Source organism: Drosophila tropicalis, unplaced genomic scaffold (genome assembly GCF_018151085.1).
Source record: "Drosophila tropicalis isolate 14030-0801.00 unplaced genomic scaffold, ASM1815108v1 contig_979, whole genome shotgun sequence".
NCBI classification, from domain to species: Eukaryota; Metazoa; Arthropoda; class Insecta; order Diptera; family Drosophilidae; genus Drosophila; species Drosophila tropicalis.
In genome coordinates, this window is record NW_027173482.1 from 2,033,614 (window position 1) to 2,056,806 (window position 23,193).

Genomic DNA, 23,193 nt, shown 5'->3' on the forward strand with positions numbered 1-23,193 from the left:
AGACGCCTCATTTCCATTGAGTATGAATCTGGTAGCTCTATTTTGTCGAACCTCCATAACAGTCCAGTTTGCCAACGTAACTGATCGATTTGTCCACAAATTGTTCAACTGGATATAGCGCAATAGATAAAACACCTGCGTTGAATTGTTTGGTTAGAGGGCTCGGAGCTGGCCGACGTCGACAGACACATATATTAGTGTTCAACATTAACAAATCAACAATCTAACCGTGTCCGTCTCAAAGGCTTTAAGAGCTAGAGACTTGCAGACTCTCAAATTTCATTTAAATTGAGTACAGATAAAGGCTAGTCTTTTGACAGACAGTGTCTGAGAAGTTTTGGCTCAACTCGCAACTACCTTGGTAACGGACGATCCCCATACTGCGATACTGAAGGTCCCAATCTACCGCTAGTCTTCAATAGCTCCGGATGCCTATAAAATGATGCCAATTCGGCAAAAAAAATGTAGTAAGTGGGTCGTCTCGCCGACTTAGGTATACCATACACTAGTAAAGCAAATATTTCAATTTACAAGCATAGCCTAGTATATCGCTCACACAAGCATACGACCACCCTAGCGCCCCCCACCAGCCAACGGCCAACTCTGGCCTTATGAAAAAACGTTTATATGCATAATTCGATTTTTGTCCGATTTTGATCAAATATAGTTTTTTGCTGGATATTAGTATCAAATTTAAATGTGCCAAATTTGATTGCATAAGGTAGAGAAATACGGGAGATAATCGAGTTTTTTCAAATTACGGGGGCGGAAAGGGGCGTGGCAAAATCTTTACACATACATAATGTGCGCATTTACTAAGCAAATATACATACCGAATATGGTGTCTCTAGCTAGAATATTTTTTGAGATAAACGTTTTTTTTTTAAATTGCGGGAGCGGAAAGAGTCGTGTCAAAAATTTTAAAAACACTTGATCACTTTACATACTACACGAGTCTATATACTAAATTTGGTGGCTCTAGCTTTTTTTTTTTTTTGAATTTTTTGTACCAGATATGGTCAATCATATTCCAGTCAGCGTGTTCGATCTCTTTGAATATGTTTCTAACACGTGCAGAAGTTAGGCAGCTGCTGGAGTGTCGGATGTAAAGATGGCGTATTTCCGTCACTAGGCAGTTTTGATTGTATGTATTTTTTACGTCAAGTTAAGTGGATAGACCATCGCTGCATATGACAAACTTCTCCCATACTTTAGTGGCGTATTGAATAGACTTCAGTATGTCAACTGCTTCTGCTGTGTAATCCGCAGGAGATAGTCAATCCGTTACAATGGACGACTGCGAAACTAGTGGAAGTGTCTGGTTTAGAGCCAGCGGTGTATAGTTGTTCCCAGTTGGTATTTTGCCTTATTAGTGAAGTTCCTTTGGAAAGACTGTAGCGTTAAATTGAGTCTACAGGCAGCTTCCATGCCAGGGACGGGCTGACCCTATTCCAACGGTATTGAGTTTCCAACTGATGTCTATTGTAAAAACTGACACATCTGATGAGAAGACTTTGTGTCTTTTGTGGTGTTTAGCGGCTGTCTATAAATCGTTCAGTATGATTGAATTTGTTGTGCACAGTATTTTTGGAATAAGTTTGTATATCAGGAGGAACTCTCGCAGGCACTTGTGGAAGACCCGCTTCCGCAAGTAGACATTTAGTGCTCTGATACTGCTTCACACAGCTGTGGGATATTGTGTCAAAATTTTTATACCCTTGCAAAAAGGGTATATTAATTTTGGTCAGAAGTGTGCAACGCATAGAACGAAGCATCTCCGACCATACAAAGTATATATATCAGCACGACGAGACGAGTTCAACTAGCGATGTCCGTCCGTCCGTCTGGATCAACGCAAACTCCTCCTAGACCGTATGAGCTACAGAGCTGAAATTTTGCACGTAGGCTTGTATATACTGCAGGGGTTGTATATCTCGGATCGGACCACTATATCATATAGCTCCCATACAAACCCCAAAGTCACGAACAGTGACTTTTCTCAATAACTTCGTTATTTTCTATGTTATTATCGTGAAATGAATATTAGAGAGTTTATTACGCTTATAAACGACTGTGCCAAATTTGATCAAGATCGGATGACTATATCATATAGCTCCCATAAGAACGATCGGTCGAAAACAGTGACTTTTGTAAATAACTTCGTTACTTTTACCGCGATTGCTTTCAAATTAAACATTTGTTCGTTTAGTATATCTGTTAATGACTGTGCCAAGTTTGATCAAGATCGGATGACTATATCATATAGCTCCCATAGGAACGATCGGTGGAAAACAGTGACTTTGATCAATATCTTCGTTATTTCCTATGATTGTAGGCCATTCCTTCGCAAACATAAGCCTTTTTAGAAAAACGTTCTTCCACATTGATGGCTAATAGGTAAGGAAAGAGTTACCAAAAAAGTTGCAAGGGTATACAAACTTTGACGCGGTCGAAGTTAGCCCCGGCCCTCTGGTTTTTTAATAAGAGTGGGCGTACCACCTGTAGATTGACAGTCCATACTCGATTTTAGATAAGATTAAGGCCCTTGTTACATGTATGAGCGAGGTTGGATGGATATGAGATTTTAGGGATATCAGGAACTTTATAATATTGAGGCGTTTGTCTGAGTTAATTGTAAGATCTTTACAATGTTGCTAAAAGTAAGTTAATTGTCGAAGGTGAGGCTAATTTAATAGCGTCGTCAGCGTGAACTGAAAGCTCGATATTTCTGTATCATATGTCAATATTGTTTAAGGATTCGAAGGCACTACCAATAAAAGGTTTGGATGTAGGAATATTATTGGTGCTATGTTTTATGTGTGTATCCTGTAAGCATATAATGTCAGGTTTTAAAGGAACCTTTATTACTAATAATAGATTAATGTAGGTGTTTACGTAGCCGTTAATGTATCATTGTAGGTAAGAGAGAGTCTTTGAAAATGTAAAGAAGAAATAATATTTTTTGCAGTGGTAAGAGTTGGGGTTAGTTATCATTACGGTCGTCGATTAATATTTTTTGGGAGGGGTTCTTTACTTTATTTTGATTTGAAAGATTAGAAGTCTAGTCTGTGTGTTTATTGGTTTGCTTGTGAATAATTTTGTGTTTTCGTTATTATCTCTTGTGAGCGTAGGATTTGAGTCGACGCTTGTTATGGTATTATCAGTTCTTTCGTTTTTCTGGTGAGCGGCTGTCGCTACCGACGAATAAAAGGGGACGCTAGAGAGCTTCGGAGTGTTTGCTTTGTCTTGGCTTCGCGATATTTTGGGCGTTGACAAGAAGAGAAAGTGTGTTCTTCGGTACCGTTAACGCAATTTATTTGTGTGCAGTCGGTTGGCGTGTACGGCACAATTGCCACATAGAGCATCCTTATTACAATGGTTGGCCGTATGGCAAGTTTTTTGGGTTGTGGAAGTATTCACGTAACTTTACTGGTTGCCAGGCCATATGGATCTTGTTGGAGAGATGATAGAGATCGAAGGTGAGAAGAATAACTCTTATCACATTTAACTCATAATTGGCTTGTTAGACCGTTTTATTTAAATTTGTCCACGCGATCGACCATATGAATCAAAGGTTAAGTGCGTTTAGCTGTAATCAAAGACGAATTTCCCAGCAAAAAGGCTAAATTACGAAAAAATAATTGACGAATATTTAAAGAAAGATTATATTAGGCCAAGAGAGTCAGAATATGGTTCCAAAATCGTGCATGTAAAAAAGACTACAGGTGAATTCAGAATGTGCGTTGATTTCAGAAAATTAAACAAGGCGACTTCAAAAGATAATTATCCCATTCCACTTATTGATGATCCGCTAGATAGACTTGCAGGAAGAACTTAATTTTCAAAACTCGATTTAAAGAATGTGTGGGGATTCAGTAAAGTTTACGACTTTTCCGTCACCGCTTGGTGAGTTTGAGTTTCTTTCTATGCCGTTTGGCCGTGGTCTACATTTCAAAAATTAATAAACAGGATATTTGCTGATATAATTAGAGATGAAAAAGTTATCATATATTTAGACGACATTATTGTTGCGACAAATGAGAATTATTGAAAGATTGGTTTATAACAAATTGGAGCTAAGATTAGACAAGTGCGAATTTCTTCAGACGAGTATTAAGTACATAGGGTATTCGCTTAAGGCAGAGGAATTAAAGCTGACGACAAAAGTATACAAGCAGTAAAGGACTTTCCGGTTCCGACTAAGGTCATCGAAGTTCAAAGTTTTTTTTTGGATTATGTTCCTATATCCGAAGATTTATAAAAGATTTTTCTACTTTTGCCAAGCGAACATTTGACCTAGTTAGAAAAGACAAAAACTTCGTGTGTGGAAACATCAAATTTAGTACCTTTGAAAATCTAAAGTCTAAGTTAATAGAGGTCTCAATACTATAAAAGGTTTTCGTGTATATTTACAGGGACTGCATTAAAAGATCGCGACAGATTGCAACTCGCTTACATTAACACTTAACAAAAGAGAAGTTAACCCCGTTGGGCCCTAGAGTTAGAAAACTACAATTACTTACATGCCGGCAACGAGAATGGAACATGTTGATGCTTTAAGAAGAAGTACTGAGATTATAGTTGCGGAAACTAACTCATTTAAAGATAACTTAGTACATCATATGTCGAAACCAAGGTAATGAAATTGTAAGATTGAACTCAACGTTAGAAAAGTGTGAACACAGTTTGTAAGAATTGCAAAACAGTTTAATATAAAAAAATGCAAACAAAACGGTTACCTTGCTTGTTACGGCCCAACAAATTCAGAATCCCATTTCCAGTTTAAGTGTCATAATGTGTAGGCCACACAGGCATAGAAAAGGTTGTATTAAGAAGTTATAACAAGGTCGTATTGGTTTCCAAGGTTAAAAAAGTAGAACAGCAAATAAATAATTGCCTTAAATGCAATCTTTTCGTCAAAAAATGGAAAACAAGAAGGTTATATTCACAATATACCCAAACCGCATGTGCCTTTCGAGGTGAATCATATAGATCACTTTGGATCAATCGATGTTAAAGAATGCACCAAAAAACAAATATTAGTTGTGTTTGACGCGTGAACGAAATTTATCAGACTTTATTTGTCGAAAACCAGCAAATCTAAGAAAGCAATAGAAGCACTTGCAGGGTAGTTTAGGTCGTATACGTGTTTCACATCTAACAAATTTTTTAACTTTTTAGAATCTTGTAACACACAACATGTCAAGACCGCAACTGGTTTGCCACAGACGGTTGGCAAAGTTGATAAAATGTTAGCTTTGGTCAGGCAATAGATATACATAGTACAGTTTACCATGAATAACTCTATCCATAGGTCATTGGGCCAGCATTTAAGTTGTACTATTTAACCAAAAAAGGCGACAAGTAGATGAGTTAAAAGACTACTTGTTAGGTCTTTCTTGAACTGAAACTCTAGACTCCGATGTACTTTCTCTTTTGTTTACAGTAGCGTTTCCTCTACTTTAGAGAGGTGTATTGTAAAGAGAGTTGGTATTGTAAAATTAGTTGTGAATCGTACTTTAATCGTTAAATACATGCCAACTTAAAAATATTTGTATTTATTTAAGTTGAATAGTTTTTGTAAAAAGAAACAGGCCGATAATAGAGCCAATACCGCTGAGGCCTTCGGGTAGGGATAGTATACATATGTATACATGTAATGGATTTATTTGTATAAAAACAAATAGAGAGTTTTAGTGCTAAATCAGTTTACAAAAACAAATTAGTATCAGTAGGGCGGGTTCACAAATTAGGCTTAATTAAATACAACGTTTAAACCGACTTGATTCTTCTACTTATTTTTACCGACGACTTTCGACTTTACTCGCAGACAACTTTTTCACCGATGATGCTACTTTTCCGTCTCTCGCCAACTTTCTGCCGCTTCTCTCAATCGCCAGGGCTACAAAAAACGACCAGCAACCCAGCACACATCTTATATTCGGCCATCCTGATCTTAGTCATCCGACCCCGATGACAACTCGTCCGAGTCCTGGTTTATCCGCCAATACTTCATATTGTCTGAGCTAGTAGCTACTTAGTCTATCACCTGCATCAATCCTTCATTTTTGCCAAACTTTTTGTTATAAATGCATTTGACGCAGTTATTTATAATTCGGGCAACTTTTGACTCTAAATGCGGTATCCAATAAGACTGCTGAACTGCATGCATTATCTTTTGCATCGCGTAATGGCCAACATTGTGGGATTCAACAATGATCTCTTTTTCCATTTGTTTTGGAACAACCAAAAGTTCATTACCGCCAACCGTTTTGTATAAAAGACTGACTTTTAATTTAAAATCTTCATAGGGTTGATTTTGCAACAATTCAATCAGAGCCTTTGACATTGTATCCTCTTGCTGTGCTTTTTTAAATCGTACTGACGTTTCCGATCGTATAATCATAATTCCTTGTGGATAGGGACTGAGACAATCCACATGTCTAAGTCTCTCTCCAGCTCTATGCTCCACATCGAAGTTAAAATCCTGCAAATAGACAATCCATCGCGCCACGTCTCTAGGAACATCCTTCTTGTTTATTGTCTGCTTAAAGGCTGCGCAATCAGTAACAATTTTAAACTTGATGCCCAAAACGTATTGTCTAAGCTTTTGGCAGGCAAGGTATACTGCTTTCGCTTCCAAAATGTAGCTATGCTGTCGAGCCTCTGTTTCCGATGACTTTTTGCTCCAAAACCACACTGGATGCAACTGGCCATCCTTCCATTGCAACAATGCTGCTGCAAATCCCATTTTTGACGCGTCTGTGTGAATTTCTGTGTTGGCATTGCGATCATATAGTTTCAGTGCTGGTTCGACAGTGAGAGCTCTTTTTAATTCTTCAAAAGCATTGAGTGCAACCGCATCCATCCTAAAAGCAACGTCTTTACGCAAAAGATCAGTCAAAGGTTGGGCAATAATTGAATACCCCTTAATAAACTTGCGAAAAAATCCAGTTAAGCCCAGAAATGCTTGAATTGCCTTTATATTTTCTGGTACTTTAAACTTGTTGACAGCTTTGGTCTTCTCTTGTCCTGGCTTTGTCCATCGTAGATCGTATGGCCCAAAAAAAAACAATGTTTTTTAGAAAATGACACTTTTTCCATTTAATTTTAAGTCCAAACGCTGCTGCCGTGTCAAAAACTTTCTTCATCTTATTGAGACATTCTTCTGCTGTCGTTGCATGGATTATAGTATCATCCATATACATTTCCAGCACGTCAGCATTTAACAACGGTTGAAAAACATTTGTCACATATCGGAAAATACTGCAGGTGAATTACAGAACTTAAACGGAGCTTTGTTGAATTCGAATAATCACTCCTTGGTTACAAATGCTGTGTATTTTTTACTTGTTTCTTCAATCGGCACGTGAAAAAATCCGTTCTCTAAGTCCATGACTGTAAAAAGCTTTGCGGCCTGCGGCTTCTGTAGGACATCGTCAATTATCGGAACCGGAAACCCATCCTTCAACACCATACTGTTTAGCTTTCGAAAATCTACGCAGATTCTATAGCAGCCATCTTTCTTTTGACCTTTCTTTTGAACGACTCGACTGGCAAAATTGGATGACGATCGGCGAACGATTCCAGCATTGAGCCATTCGTCGACTTGTTGCTTCACTGCTGCAGCTTCAATAGCCGGCAGACGACTTGGTGCTTGGCGAAACGGCAAGATAACACCATCTGGGACAATCTGTAGACTAACTGCATCAGTTGATTCTGCAGCATTCTGGGTTCTCTCTTCAACGTTTGGGTATTCAACGGCCTTGTAGTCGCTGATCAGTGCTCGCACATCATTTTCGAAATCTGAGGGTACATCTATATCAGAATCGGTTTCTGTTACATTAAAAATACTTAACTGATTATCCTCAGAAGTTTTATCCCCAGCAGGGGGATAAAACTTATATCCTGCTTCCGACGACGTAACGAAGAACTTTTCCATAAAGTCATAGCCGAGTACAACATCATATGGCACATCTTCGTTTGCGACCACAACAAATTTTTGGACTGTCTGGACGTCGTCCACCTTGACCTCAGCTTGAAAAGTACCAAGCGGATGAGTAACATTTCCGCCTAGACCCACCAAATTCTTGACAGCTTTCTGCTGTTCAGAGTTAATTTAACTGCCGCCGTGTACAGACGTGTTTCTTAATGCACTCCGCAAAAATTGAGTGTAAAAAAAGACCGCGTTTGCAAAAATTTGTGTAGGGCTCTCAGTCGCCCCAGAGACGCCTATTTACAATCATATTGCTATTAGATTGCTAAAATAGCAATTGCTAATAGCAATAAATACTAAGTTGCAACAACAAAGTGCGTAATCTTTACAAAAGACATGTCCACCAATTCGGGCCCAAGCTCTCTCGATCCCCAACAGCAACAGCTACAAGAACTAATTCTACAACAACAACGTGAGCGTCGACTCTCGGTCCAACGCAACAACGCGTACTTTTCGGTGGTGTCGCCGACCCCACTGAATGCTAGCGTAAGCAATAACACCGAAAGTGCCAGCCACTCAGCAATCAAAAGCAACTTACCGTGGAGAGAGCAGTGTGCTTCTCCATCAATAACGATAACTGGGTCACCGATTGCACCGACCAGCACCGTCAGCTCGTTGACAGCAACTACTGCAGCGTCTGCCGAAGTATTGACCTGCCTCAAGCCGTCAACGACAAGTCGCCCTGAGTCAGCCACAATAGTAAACCCAACGACTTCTGTCCAAACTGGAATGGATAGATATATTAAAATAACTAAGCGGAAGCTAAGCCCGCAAAAAGAAAAAAAGTGGCAACACGCCGAAAATAACCAAACCAAATGAACGAGTAGCACCCCTTAGCGGGAATCGTTTTAAAATTCTTGCCGATCAGCAAGATGATCAAGCCGGCGCTGTAGATAAAGTTAAATCGGCTAGACCACCCCCCTTATACATCCGTGGAGCCAACTGCAGCGCCCTGATTTCGAAGCTAGTAGAAATAGTAGGGGCAAATAACTTTGTTGTAACCCCTCTCAATAGGGGTAACATTAAAGAAATTAAATGCCAAACCCAAACTGAGGACAATTTCCGCATCATCGAAAAGTACCTCCGTAATGCTAACATCAACTTCTATACCTACCAACTAAAAAGCAGTAAAGGGCTCCAGGTTGTGTTGAAGGGGATTGAGCCATCGGTCCCTACTCAAGAAATAGCAGACGCGTTGGTCGAAAAAGGGTTTGCGGTCAAATCCGTTGTCAACATCATCAACAGGAACAAAGTCGCACAGCCGCTCTTTAAAATCGAGCTCCAACCAGATGCAAAGCGGTCGAAGCCAAATGAAGTGCACCCAATCTACAACCTACAGCTCCTATTGCACAGAAGAATCACCGTAGAGGAGCCCCATAAGAGACACCAACCACCGCAGTGTAAAAACTGCCAGGAATACAACCACACCTCTAACAACTGCAATCTCAGGTCAGTGTGTGTTGGCTGTGGCGAACATCATAAAGATGGCATTTGCACCAAGGACAGAAACAATGTCGCACTAAGATTATGCAGTAACTGTGGAGGGAACCACACGGCCAACTACAGAGGATGTCCTGTCTTCAAGGATCTTAAATCTCACCTAAACGGGCGCAAACCCCCAGCTGGACCAAAAATCACCGTCAACGCCTCTAAAACTACACCGGAGGTATTCTTTGCCAAGGCTGTTAGATCATCTAACTTGCCTGCTACATACAGTCCTAGTGTATCCTTCGCTAGTGTGCTCCGAACTGGACAGACGGAGCCCGCAAAAGAGACCCCGTCACTCCACCATCTACAGAATCCGCAACCTAGCGCACCAGAGCTTGGCCAGCAAATTCCAAGTGGCTTAGAAGCCCTATTGATCTCACTCAATCAAAACATGACCACTTTTATGACGTTCATGCAAAACTGTATGCAAGAACTGATGCGGAATCAAAACCTGCTTATCCAGAAGCTTATCGAGAATAAATAATGGCTTCCCTACGTCTATGTCTTTGGAATGCTAACGGCATCTCCAAGCACAAAAATGAACTGCAACTATTCCTAGACTCAAGTGAAATCGACGTTTTGCTGATTTCGGAAACACATTTAACATCAAAAAATAATTTTCAAATACCAAAATATACCTTCTATGCAACAAACCATCCAGACGGAAAAGCTCATGGCGGGGCTGGTATCCTAATCAAAAACCGTATAAAACACTCGTTCCTCAACAGATTTGAAACACAGCACCTACAAGCAACTGCTATAACCGTCCAAACCAGCTGCGGCAACACTACATTGGTTGCCCTGTACTGCCCACCACGCTTCTCAATCTCTGAAAAGGAATTTACCGATTTCTTTAACACACTCGGAGATCGCTTCATTGCAGCAGGGGACTATAACGCCAAACATACGCACTGGGGATCTCGCCTGGTAAATCCTAAAGGCAAGCAGTTGTACAACACAATAGTCAACCCTCTCAATAAGATGGATTGCGTCTTACCGGGTAGGCCTACTTATTGGCCCACAGATCCACAGAAAGTGCCTGACTTGATTGATTTCGCAGTAACCAAGAGGATTCCACGTAATCGGATCACTGCGGATACACTGCTAGATCTAACTTCCGATCACTCTCCAGTACTATTCACACTATTAACAAGACCTCAAGTACTTGATCGCCCATATAGGCTTACAAACAACAAAACAAATTGGCTTAAATTTAAAATGTACATGAGTGCCCACATTGACTGTTCGCCGAAACTGAATGCTGCAGAGGACATTGATATGTGCGTCTCTGCACTTGAGTCTATGATGGCAGCTGCAGCAAAAGTATCTACTCCACCTGCCTCTTCTTACACTAAACCTGTTGACAGGCCTACGAACCGGCGGATAGAACAATTAGTAACGGAAAAACGACGTCTAAGAAGAGAATGGCAGATTACTCGCTCACCAGCAGCAAAACTAATCGCAACCTCTCCGAGGCGTTAAGACAAGAGGAAAGCTGGGCTCAAAGAAAATACATAGAAAAGCTCAGCCCAACCAGCACTAAACATCCTCTGTGGAAAGCCCACCCAACTTTAAGCGCTCCTGCAGAGACAATTTCACCGATAAGGAGTCCAACCGGTGGATGGGCCCGCAGCGACGAAGAGAGGGCATCCGTATTTGCCACACATCTTAAAATGGTTTTCCAGCCAAATCCAACATCAAGCTCATCTGTACTTCCCCCTTCGAGCACACTAACGGATAGTGAGTACTCGGAACTCCAATCGGACGAGATCACTGCAGTTATTAAAAACCACATAAAGCCAAAAAAAGCCCCTGGCCATGACCTAATCACACCGAAAATGATCCTGGAACTCCCTATCATTGCCATACAATACATCTGCAAACTGTTCAACGCTATAATAAGAATTGGCTACTTCCCAAGAACATGGAAAAGGTCCACTATCATCATGATTCCTAAAGTGGGAAAGGACAAAACCCAGCCATCATCCTATAGGCCAATTAGTTTGCTGCCATGTCTTTCGAAGCTTTTTGAAAAGGTCCTGCAGATCCGACTAAACTCATTTCTGGCATCGGAGAACACAATCCCTTCACACCAGTTCGGCTTCCGCGAAAAACATGGTACAATTGAACAAGTCAATCGCATAACATCCGAAATACGAACAGCATTCGAACTAAAAGAATACTGTGCGGCTGTCTTTCTCGACGTTGCCCAGGCTTTCGATAGAGTTTGGCTGGAGGGTCTGATGTTCAAAATCCGGCAAAAACTGCCACAGTACACCCACAAACTCATGGAATCTTACCTTTACAATAGGCAATTCGCTGTAAGATGTAATGGCTCCGTCTCGGCTGATTTTGAAATCAAAGCTGGTGTACCGCAAGGCAGTGTACTCGGCCCATTGCTCTACCTACTGTACACTGCAGACTTACCAACGAGTTTAGGACTTACAACGTCCACTTTTGCCGATGACACGGCAATCCTCAGCAGATCCAAATGCCCAATACAAGCCTCTGCAAAATTAGAGGAACACCTCAAGGTGGTAGAGGAATGGCTAGCAACCTGGCGTATCCGGGTCAACGAGCAGAAATGCAAACATGTTACATTTACGCTTAACAAAAGAATCTGTCCAGCTCTAATGCTAAACAACGTACCAGTTCCTCAAGCCGAGGATGTCACTTACCTTGGCATCCACCTAGACAGAAGACTAACTTGGCGCAAGCACATCGAAGCAAAAAAGTCACAGCTTAAACTGAAAGCAAGTAGCCTACATTGGATCATCAATGCTCGGTCCCCTCTACGTCTGGAATATAAAGTCCTCCTATACAACACCGTACTGAAACCCATCTGGACTTACGGAGCCGTACTATGGGGGAAGGCAAGTACCAGCAATGTCGATATTATACAAAGAGCGCAGTCGAAAATTTTAAGATCAATCACGGGGGCCCCGTGGTACATACGGAACGACAACATTCAAAATGATCTAAATATACCTAGCGTAAAATCTGAAATAGGTAGTCAACAACTAAAGTATTCTGCGAAACTGGATGCACACCCAAATGTTCTTGCCAATTCCCTTACGCGAACTAATAATAGAACTCGTCTTAAAAGAAATGACAGACCAACCCAATAACAAGTGATTCGGGCCGCCTGCAATATCCCCAGGATTTATCTTAAGTACTAGATTAAGAAAAATATCTCAAACTTGTTGTTAGGCTCTAATTTAAGAGTAGATTCAACAAATATATATTAAACGTTAAAAAAAAAAAAAAAAAAAAAAAAAAGCTTTCTGCAGACTTTTAACTTTAATCTTTCTTACAGCGCTTCTGGACACCAAAGTCACATCCGCTCCTGTGTCAACCAAAGCGTTAATATTGCAACCTTTTATGTCGACTTCCCTTATGCGTTTTGGATTTTGCAATACACCAATGTTTGCAGTCTCCATGCGCTTCGAATTATACACTGCATCAATATTCGCAATCTTTGGCAGTTCTTTAAGATATGACCCTCACCATTGCATCGAAAACATTTTGTTGTCACATTGCATTCCTTTCTAAGATGCTCACTCGATCCGCAGTTAAAGCAACGAGGCTTTTTCTGGTAGTTTCTCTGGCTAACTTTCTTTAGACCTTGTGCCCCATCGCTCTCTGCCGTTTCCATTTCGTGTTGATAGATTTCATATTTTTCTCGTAGCTCTCTGAATGACTGGGCGCAATATATCTTTAAGTCGTTCTTCATGTTCAAACCGTCTACTATATAGCGCAGTACCGATTTCATATCTATATTGCCTTCTGCTGCGATTGACTTCATATAAAACATGTACTCTCGAAAGGTTTCCTTTTTCTGCATCTTACGCTCACGTAGCTTCTGATGTATATTAGCGCTACATACGTCGTCCATGCCAAATTCGTTTTCCAATTGGACACGAAGATCATCATGACTGCGTACTGGAGTTGAATCTAAAAATAACTTTGCAACTGTGGTCATTTTAGATCGTGCCTGAACATATTTTTGCTTCATAGTCAGTCCATAGTCCTCTGCATTCAGTTCAAAATTATTGAACCACATCTCCACAAGCATACTTTGTCCATCATAGTTGGGTACCACTTTAGCAAAATTGTCTGCTTGAATGCCTGAGTCACCCTGTTTCACTTCGTCAGCTTCGATTTCCAGCGTCAGCAACTGTATCAAATTTTTCAACATCGTGTTGTTTTCTTCTTCCATATTATTCTCTTTCGTGTTCTCTTCTCGTTTTTCGACTAGATCCAGCATCAACGCTTCGCGTACTTCTCTGGCTCTTGTTGTGCATCCAAATTCTTGCTTCTCTTCGTGTATTTCAATTTCGTCAGGTTTTTCCAAGGTCTCGTTTTGTCGCGACATTTCGGCGCGCGCGCGTTTTTTTTCAGTGTTTTATGTCGGAGTACGCTTCGTTTTCGACATTACCGCTTTTGTTCAACAACAACAACTCTCTTTTAATTTCACAACTGTTCTCGGGAATTTCACAATAGCAACTTACAACTTTAAATGATTTTTACCAACTTTTAAAAACCATTTGACAACTTAAGCACTGATTGTCTTTATATAAGCCGATAGCACGAGGACGAGCCCCCAAATGTAATGGATTTATTTGTATAGAAACAAATAGAGAGTTTTAGTGCTAAATCAGTTTACAAAAACAAATTAGTATCAGTAGGGCGGGTTCACAAATTAGGCTTAATTAAATACAACGCTTAAACCGACTTGATTCTTCTACTTTTTTTTACCGACGACTTTCGACTTTACTCGCAGACAACTTTTTCACCGATGATGCTACTTTTCCGACTCTCGCCAACTTTCTGCCTCTTCTCTCAATCGCCAGGGCTACAAAAAACGACCAGCAACCCAGCACACATCTTACATACATAGTATAGATATAATTGCTTAACCTTAAATTAATGCACGTGTTGAAAAAGTGATCTAAAGTTATGGTGGAGATAAAGATACAAAAGGTTGGGATTGATCTATGTATTAGATGTAGAAGTGTTATTTTGGTGTGTCCAAGTCGGAAGCGTATTTTTTTTATTTCATCAATGTTATGTAAATCAGCTTAAATGTTTTTTTTAAAACTAATTCTTTTATGAGTGTACTTGAGTGTATGATATTTTCATTCTTTAAAATTCCTATCTACTATGTGGTTGCCTTTGATGTTGGACTGGCCAAATAAGATAGTCTTATTAATAGGTTTATAATTTCTGAGGGGAGTTGTTTACATTTTCTATTGCCTTAAAGGCTGATAAAGAGTCGGAGCAAATAAATCCGCCTTGTTCAACTTTCAGAATTGAAACTGATTCGTAAATCGCAATTATTGAAGCTTGAGTAAGTGGGTAGGAGGCCCATTTAAATAATATCAGTCTTTGAGCTAACAGAGTGTCCTGTAGTTCTAGTACGCGCCTGGAATACCCGAATTCTGTAGGCGCTTTGCCCTGATGGAATATCCGTTTGCGGATTGGGGTTTTGTGCAGAATTTTTGTGTGAGTAAATACTTAAGTTATTTACACTCTCCGTCACACTTTCCGCTTTTCCATCTATTTGGAGGAACTCATATGTATTATTCCTCTATATAAAAAAAAAGGCCGCTTTTATATAAGTTGGCATCCTGAGCCTTTTGCTTGATTGGATTGTTCTAATATCTTTCTAAGCTTCAAAGATTCTTTAAGGCATCATTTTCTAAGACCATCCATGTGACCTCTGGAGTACCTCAGGGTAGTCATTTGGGTCCATTGCTATTCACTCTTTTTATAAATGATCTTCCATTGGTAGTGACACATTCTCGTGTGCTTATGTACGCGGATGATGTTAAGCTTTACCTCAGTTTTAAAGACATATCGTCTTCTTGCCTGCTTCAATCCGATCTTAATGATCTTCAGAGTTGGTGTGAAACCAACCTATTAAACCTCAACGGCTCTAAATGTAAGGTTATGTCTTTTTATAGATGCGGTCCATACATAGCAACTTATTATCCAAACGACACTCTCTTAGAGCGGTTAGATATTATCAATGACTTAGGTGTTCTTATGGACCATAAGTTAACTTTTAATCCTCATATTTCTGCTACAGTTGGTAAAGCTATGAATGAAGCACAACCGAAATTCTGTATACCTCATTAATCCGTCCTATCTTAGAGTACGGATCCTGCATATGGTCACCTCAATACGAGACGCACCAAAATAAAATTGAATCTGTGCAAAAGCAATTTCTGCTTTTTGCTCTTCGCGGTCTAAATTGGGATCGCAATGTCAATTTGCCATCATACTCCAGTAGGCTTCTTTTAATCAAACCCTTTTTCGACCAACGCGTCTGCTATTTCTTGAGTAGGGACCGATGGCTCAATCCCCTTCAACACAAACTGGAGCTCTTTACTGCTCTTTAGTTGGTAGGTATAGAAGTCGATGTTAGCATTACGGAGGTAATTTTCGATGATGAGGAAATTGTCCTCAGTTTGGGTTTGACATTTAATTTCTTTAATGTTACCCCTATTGAGAGGGGTTACAACAAAGTTGTTTGCCACTACTGTTTTTACTAGCTTCGAAATCAGGGCGCTGCAGTTGGCTCCACGGATGTATAAAGGGGGTGGTCTAGCCGATTTAACTTTATCTACAGCGCCGGCTTGATCGTCTTGCTGATCGGCAAGAATTTTAAAACAATTCCCGCTAAGGGGTGCTACTCGTTCATTTGGTTTGGTTACTTTCGGCGTATTGTCACTTTTTTTCTTTTGCGGGCTTAGCTTCCGCTTAGTTATTTTAATATATCTATCCATTCCAGTTTGGACAGAAGTCGTTGGGTTTACTATTGTGGCTGACTTTGGGCGACTTGTCGTTGACGGCTTGAGGCAGGTCAATACTTCGGCAGACGTTGCAGTAGTTGCTGTCAACGAGCTGACGGTGCTGGTCGGTGCAATCGGTGACTCAGTTATCGATATTGCTGGAGAAGCACACTGCTCTCTCCACGGTAAGTTGCTGTTGATTGCTGAGTGGCTGGCACTTTCGGTGTTATTGCTTACGTTAGCATTCAGTGGGGTCGGCGACACCACCGAAAAGTACGCGTTGTTGCGTTGGACCGAGAGTCGACGCTCACGTTGTTGTTGTACAATTAGTTCTTGTAGCTGTTGCTGGTTGGGATCGAGAGAGCTTGGGCCCGAATTGGTGGACATAACATTTGTAAAAATTACGCAGTCTGTTGTTGCAACTTAGTATTTATTGCTATTAGACCAATCTAATAGCAATATGATTGTAAATAGGCGTCTCTGAGGCGACTGAGAGCCCTACACAAATTTTTGCAAACGCGGGCTTTTTTTTCACTCAATTTTTGTGGAGTGCTTTAAAAAAAACACCTTTGTACACGGCGTCAGTTAAATTATTTTTAAATTTGCACTGATTTAATTTTACTTTGGTGTGTCTCAAACAGAGGTGACCATATGCAAGATCCGTACTCCAAGATAGGACGGATCAATGAAGTAAACAAAAATTCGGTTGTGTACGCATAGTCAAATTCTTTTGACCATCGTTTTACAAACCCAGGAACACTCATAGCTTTACTAACCGTAGTGGAAATAGGAGGACTAAAAGTTAATTTATCAAAGAGTTACGTAGGATCGCAAGGAAACCTGAAGATAATAATAATTAGCATTGTGAATTCAGCAACATAAAATTGTATCGAGCAACTACATTAAAAGAAAAATCCGATGCTTTACCCGATTTTTTAAATCTTTTTTAGCATCGCGATTTTTTGTTCTTCAGTTTACATAACTCAATATGCGTCCATATCCGTGTAAGTATACAGAAATTACCGATCATTGATTAACAAAAGTGTTTTAAGTTTAGTAAAGTTTGTTTTGCAAAAGCATCGTGTTAGAGGCATCAAGTTAGTATAACAAGACATAACCCCAAGAGGAAGGTCAATGGTTACATTCAGAGTTGGATGGAAGTTGTCTGCAGGAATAATTAAAGGATCTGTCGTGGAAACATCGTAGTTTTGAATAATTTAACACGAATACAAGATCTAGTGATCTGTCACGACCATTCCGGACAGGATTTACTTGAGTTAAGGACAACTCAACTAGAATAACTTTGAAACAATTTGATAAGGAAGGTGATAAATCATAAGTTTTTATGACTTATTTTCTTTTATGAATATAAGTGGAACAATAATTGTCGTGAATTTGAATAATTCACCAGGCACTCGGCTCGCACCAAACATTAAACATCAAGCGACGACACAAACAGTACATATAGCGCTCATCTGCGCCAACACTGTCGCCCTTGGAGGCCAGTTGGCTCGCGTAGCACATAACCGCATAAGCGACGAGACAGCTCGCCTACGCCTAAAGCAACCGCTAAAACTCTCCAGTCCGGAGTCCCGTGGTGCAGCAGTGCCCTCAGCGGTTCTTTAAACATCATAAATGGTGATAAAGTACATAGCTTCGAAATTTCGCATCAAGTCAAAGTCAAAAAAAAAAAATAATTTTAAGAACAAACTATTGATCCACATTGTTAGGAGATACTTCCGAAAAACTAACCTCACCATTCTCACCTTTCAAAATAGCGCCCGCTCCAGGTAGTCAAACTTCGATTATCATTCACAGTGTTCATATTTAATTCTCGCCGTTTTCAGTGATACATTTTTCCAAAGTCAATATTTATTTTTGCAAAGTTACTATGTAAGTAATTGTGATGGATATCAATAGTCCAGATATGTATCTTTATGTGTTATGTAGTACTCACCAATTTTAGGAATGTTTTGCATACATTAGCATTGTTATAACAGACCACATTTTTTTAAACAGATTTTTCTAAAAAAAAAAATTTCAAAGGGGCTTATAACTACTTTCCCTGTCCGTCCCTGTAATATTTCTTAATTTAATAATTTATGCATAGTTTCAATAATTATATGAAGTTATAGTTGGCCACCTATTCACGAAATATAGGTAGTCAAAGTTAGCCCATATTCAATAGAAAACCTTGCTATTTTAGAATTAAGTTTAAAAAAAATTAAATTAATGTATTTTAATAGGAAATTAATATATTTTAATAGGAAACAATAATATTTAATTATTTTTTCCATTTAAAGTGTATTCTTTTGAAAAAATGTTTTTGGCCGCCTAATTTTGCAAAATCTACCTATGTGCGTCGTTGGGTGTGACGTTATCAATGTAGAATTATTTCCGAATCCGACCCAAGGATTCCACGCTCAATTGGTACCTTTATGATACTACTGATTCGGTGACAGTGATCTGCGAAAAGCTGAGCTGCACACAACTCAAGTCCAGGCAATGTGTTTAAGAATAAACATGGTGTTCATCTGAAGCGGCTTCACCAAATCAGATGCACTAAAGAAAACATAAGACAACTGTACTTTTGTCACAAACAAGTAATCTAGCATATGACTAGAATTACAATCAGCCACACACATTGTAGAAAAACACTTGTAATTCTAAACTAACCCAAAAGATCACAACGGCAGGATGTCAAGTGGCCGAAGCCGTGCCCAAAATAATAATAATTTTCAACCCCCGAAATCTTGGGTTTGAGTCTCATTAGGATAAGATATTTTAAGAACAATTGTTACCTCCTAGAGCCTAAGATTCCCTATATAAACTCCATACTTTTGTTAATAAAATCAGTTCATATTTTGAATTCAACGAATGAAGATTGGGTTATTCTTGTCCTCCGGAATCCCTATTCATTTTGGTCCTTCGAGAAAAAAGGAACTCTGTAGTTTTCCCCCACCAGTGGTAAGAGACTCAGAGAGTGAATCAGCTCCTTAAGAGTTTGAGATCTTATGCAAGTGTAAATGCTAAGACCAGCTAAAGGTAGCAAAATAAAAAACTCTTGTTTTCCCCCACCAGTGGTAAGAGACAGAGTATAAAATAAAAGCAAAATATTATTGCTTAATAAATTAAAAGTGCGTGCGTTCGAATTTAAAGGCAGTTTGGCTAGCGGAGCAACTGTAGTAATTTCGACGGCGGAGTGTTTTTTTGTGTGTGGCGTAATCGAAGCACAATAAAAAAAAAGTGCGTGCGACCGAATATATAAAGGCAGTTTTGGCTAGTCGAGCAACTGCAATAATTTCGGCGGCGTTAAAAAAAAAAGAACAATATAAAGTTCGTGTGTGGCGTATTCGAAGCCCTAATATCGAATAAAAAAAAACATCCTCGCCTATATATACACTATAGGCGGTTACAAGTCGACTGGCAACAAGAAGCAGATTAACGAGGCAGTTGCAAGTCGACAACAAGAAGCAGATGAACGACGCATTTGCAAGGCAACAGGATAGTTGCAAAGAAGAGGCTACTGAAGAACAAGGAAATCTGGTGCACTGACCGGCACCGGTACCGCCTGAGCCCATAGGCCCTGGACATCAGCAGTTGACAACGAGCGTGAAAGGCAGGCCGTCTTTTACGCCTTCGAGGGAGCATCAGCGTGCCAAACGGCGACGACCAGCTGATGCGGGAAAAAAAAAAAAAAAAAGCAGTTGCAGCAACCGAGATTGAAGTGAACCGATAGCGCTACAAAGAGCGCCCAACAAAAATTTATAATAAAACTGTGCGCTGCGTCGCATAATTTTTTTTAATGCACTGCGATGCATATTTTTTTTATATAAATTATAAAACAAACTATGTACAATTGTGCGGCATTAAAGCTGTTCAATTAGAGTGTGGCCTGAAAACCACACGCAAAACTAGGCAGGGATATATGTAAAAAAAAAAAAAAGTAATATACATTCATATATTCTAAGAGACAAAGTAGGGAAGTTAAAAAATAATACCCAAAATTGGTGATAAAAAAAATATATATAACAACATTTTTAAGAAAGTTGCCCGTTAAAAAGTCAAGACCAAAAAGTAAATATACAACAAAAAAAGTGAAAATTTTTCATATACTTAAGTAAATACATATTAACAAAAATAAATAAATATATTGTCGCATACATATACAGACACCATATAAAAAATGTTCCCTACCAAAATTGAAAAATTGTTAGCGAAGCAGCACGAGTTGCATAAAAGGGTGAAGAAGATAGAAGAAATAGACGCTAGTAAGTTTACTAGCAAGATTCTTAATGAAGTAAGAGACATTCAGAAGCAATGGATTAGTTACAATAACCAAATGCTAGAGAGTGGAGCAACCGAACATATCTATTTTACAGATGGAAAATATGAGGAAGGCTTAAATATGATTAATAGATTAATAGCCAAAGGAGAAGCAATCAGGCAGGGCACTGTTGATTCGGAGAACATTGAAGCAGATGCAACGATGTTAGAGAATTTTGAAGACAGCAGCGGAGAGTCGCGGGGAAACGCGACCTCCAGTAATGAGAATGCTAAGGTTAGCCAGGAGAAATTGCAAGAAAAGGTTCGTCAGCTGCAGGAATATTTAGACATGGTGAGCAAAGATTTACGTACGATAGATAATAGAACAGGCGAAATGTATGTAAAAAAAATAAAATTCTTGTTCAGGAAGGTACAGATGTGTCAGGCTTATACAGTTGAGTTTATAGGTAATGATACGTTTAAAGAGGTCATAGAAGAATTAGAGTTCGACCTTCAGAATACCTTGGTAGCATTAGAAGAAAAAATAAACGATCAGAAAAGTTTGAAAGTTGAGAATGTTACCGTGAGAGGCGAACTACCGGTGTTGCCAAAGATTCAGGTACCCACATTTTCTGGAGAATCTAGAGAGTGGGACCTGTTTGTAGAATTATTTACGGAGTTAATTGAAAAAAGAGAAGATTTAAGTCTTGCTCTTAAGTTTAATTATTTGAAATCCGCGTTAAAAGGCGAAGCTAAGAGCATGGTAGCTCATCTATTGTCAGGTTCAGCTGACAATTATAGTGCCGCTTGGGAACTGTTAACCAAGCGGTATGAAAATAATCGGAGGGTATTTTCCGAACAATTAAATCGGATCATTGATTTACCGATGATCAACAATGAGTCCGCAAAAAGCATAAAAGGAGTGATTGACATAGTTAATGAGTCAGTACACTTAATTAAAATTAAAACAAATTTGTCCGATGAAGTGGACATAATATTTGCACAAATGCTACTAAGGAAATTTGACAGAGAGACTCTACAATTATATGAGAGTCAGATCAGAAAAACCAGGCAGATACAGTTGCTGTCTGATGTCATGGAATACTTGGAGCAAAGATATTGCTCGCTAAGTGCCATGAGCAAAGAAGAGAAAAAACCAATAGAAAAAACGTCGGCTGTGGGGTTCAATGATAGTTGTCCGATCTGCAAAGGCCCCTGGCATAACGCACTTCAGTGCTATAAGTTTAAAGCGCTAACACCTATAGAAAGGCTGGAAATAGCAAAAAAAGTACAATTGTGTACACGATGCTTGAAGCATTCAAGCAACAAGAGATGCAATAATGAAATGGTCTGCTCATTTTGCAGCAGAGGACACCATACGTTACTCCATTATGAAGAAAATCAGGAGAGCGTTAATACCTGTGTAACGGCACAACGAAAATTGTTGGCCACAGCCCTAATACAAATTAAGAAAATAAATGGAGGGTTTCAAACATTAAGAGCTTTGATTGATAGTGGTTGTCAGAGTACTATATTATCTGAAGAAGCCGCTCAAATATTAAAGTTACGTAAAATTAAACAATATACAAAAATAAGTGGCGTGTCCTTAGGTAAATCCAAAAAATCAAAATATAAAGTAAAAATAGATGTGAAGACGCGAAATCCACGGGATAAACTTCTTAAGGTTGAGGCAACTGTTTTGCCAAAGTTAATAAAAGCTCTTCCATTAAAAATAGCAAATGTGGATATGTCAAAATGGCATTCCTACGTACTTGCTGATCCTACCTTTAATAAACCTGGTAGGGTTGACATGATAATAGGGGTAGACTTATATACCCAAATCTTAAAAGGGGGAGTTAGAAAGATAAATGGCCTACTAGGTCAAAATACTAAATTTGGTTGGATCGTCGCGGGATGCACCAAATCAAAAATGAATAGATCAGTAGTGGCACCAACAATAGATGTTACAGGTTTTAAAAAGCGTTGGGAGAAGAAAAAAGGTAAATGTGAAAATAAATACAACACAAGTCCAAACAAGCTCATCAACAAAACAAAACAAGAAATAACTTTTCGGGCCCCGGCAGGACCTCACCTTAGAGGTAAGATAAAAGCTGAGGTAAAAGAAATATGTTTATGGCCCCCGGCAGGACCTCAGTTCGGAGGTAAAGTAAAATCTGGGGAAGAAAAAGTATATATCCCAGAGCCAGTACAAAATGAAAATATTCAGATGGCAAGCGTTAAATTAAATAATGATTATCTAAGAAATAGTGTCAAAATAAATTCGGGTAACAAATTGTCCGAGGCTGTATTACAAAAAGGGACAACACTTAATCCGAATAACCACTCAAAATTCAAATACCAGCAAAAGCCACATTGGTTTAAGCCGAGAGGTAAAAGTAGTTGGTCTTTAAAGTCTCCACCATATAAAAAGGCTAGAAGTCAGCACAGTAATACACATCAGGAGTGGGTAGATATCCCGAAACAAAAATTGTTAAACATCGGGCGATATTAATAAACCAATTTGGAAAATGATACAAACATTGATTTGCTAGGGTTAACTTCTCTTATGTAGCTCGTCATGCTTCTTTAACAACAGTAATCTTACTAAAAATAATATTAATAATAATAATTTGTTTAGGGCAACTA

General features: G+C 39.3%; 1 protein-coding gene across 18 annotated transcripts in view; it reads left to right on the forward strand.

Moving 5' to 3' along the window:
* The window catches only part of LOC137586311 (transcriptional regulator ATRX homolog), a 600,012-nt gene that overhangs the window by 129,416 nt on the left and 447,403 nt on the right, over window positions 1-23,193 (forward strand). For 2 of the 18 annotated variants that reach the window (XM_068302331.1, XM_068302332.1), the window contains one exon: window positions 4,416-4,636. The exons of the other annotated variants lie outside the window; for them this stretch is intronic. In XM_068302331.1, coding sequence (XP_068158432.1) covers window positions 4,524-4,636 — 113 coding nt within the window. In that variant the 5' untranslated portion in view covers window positions 4,416-4,523. The remainder of the gene's footprint in view (window positions 1-4,415; window positions 4,637-23,193) is intronic. 18 annotated transcript variants of the gene reach the window in all.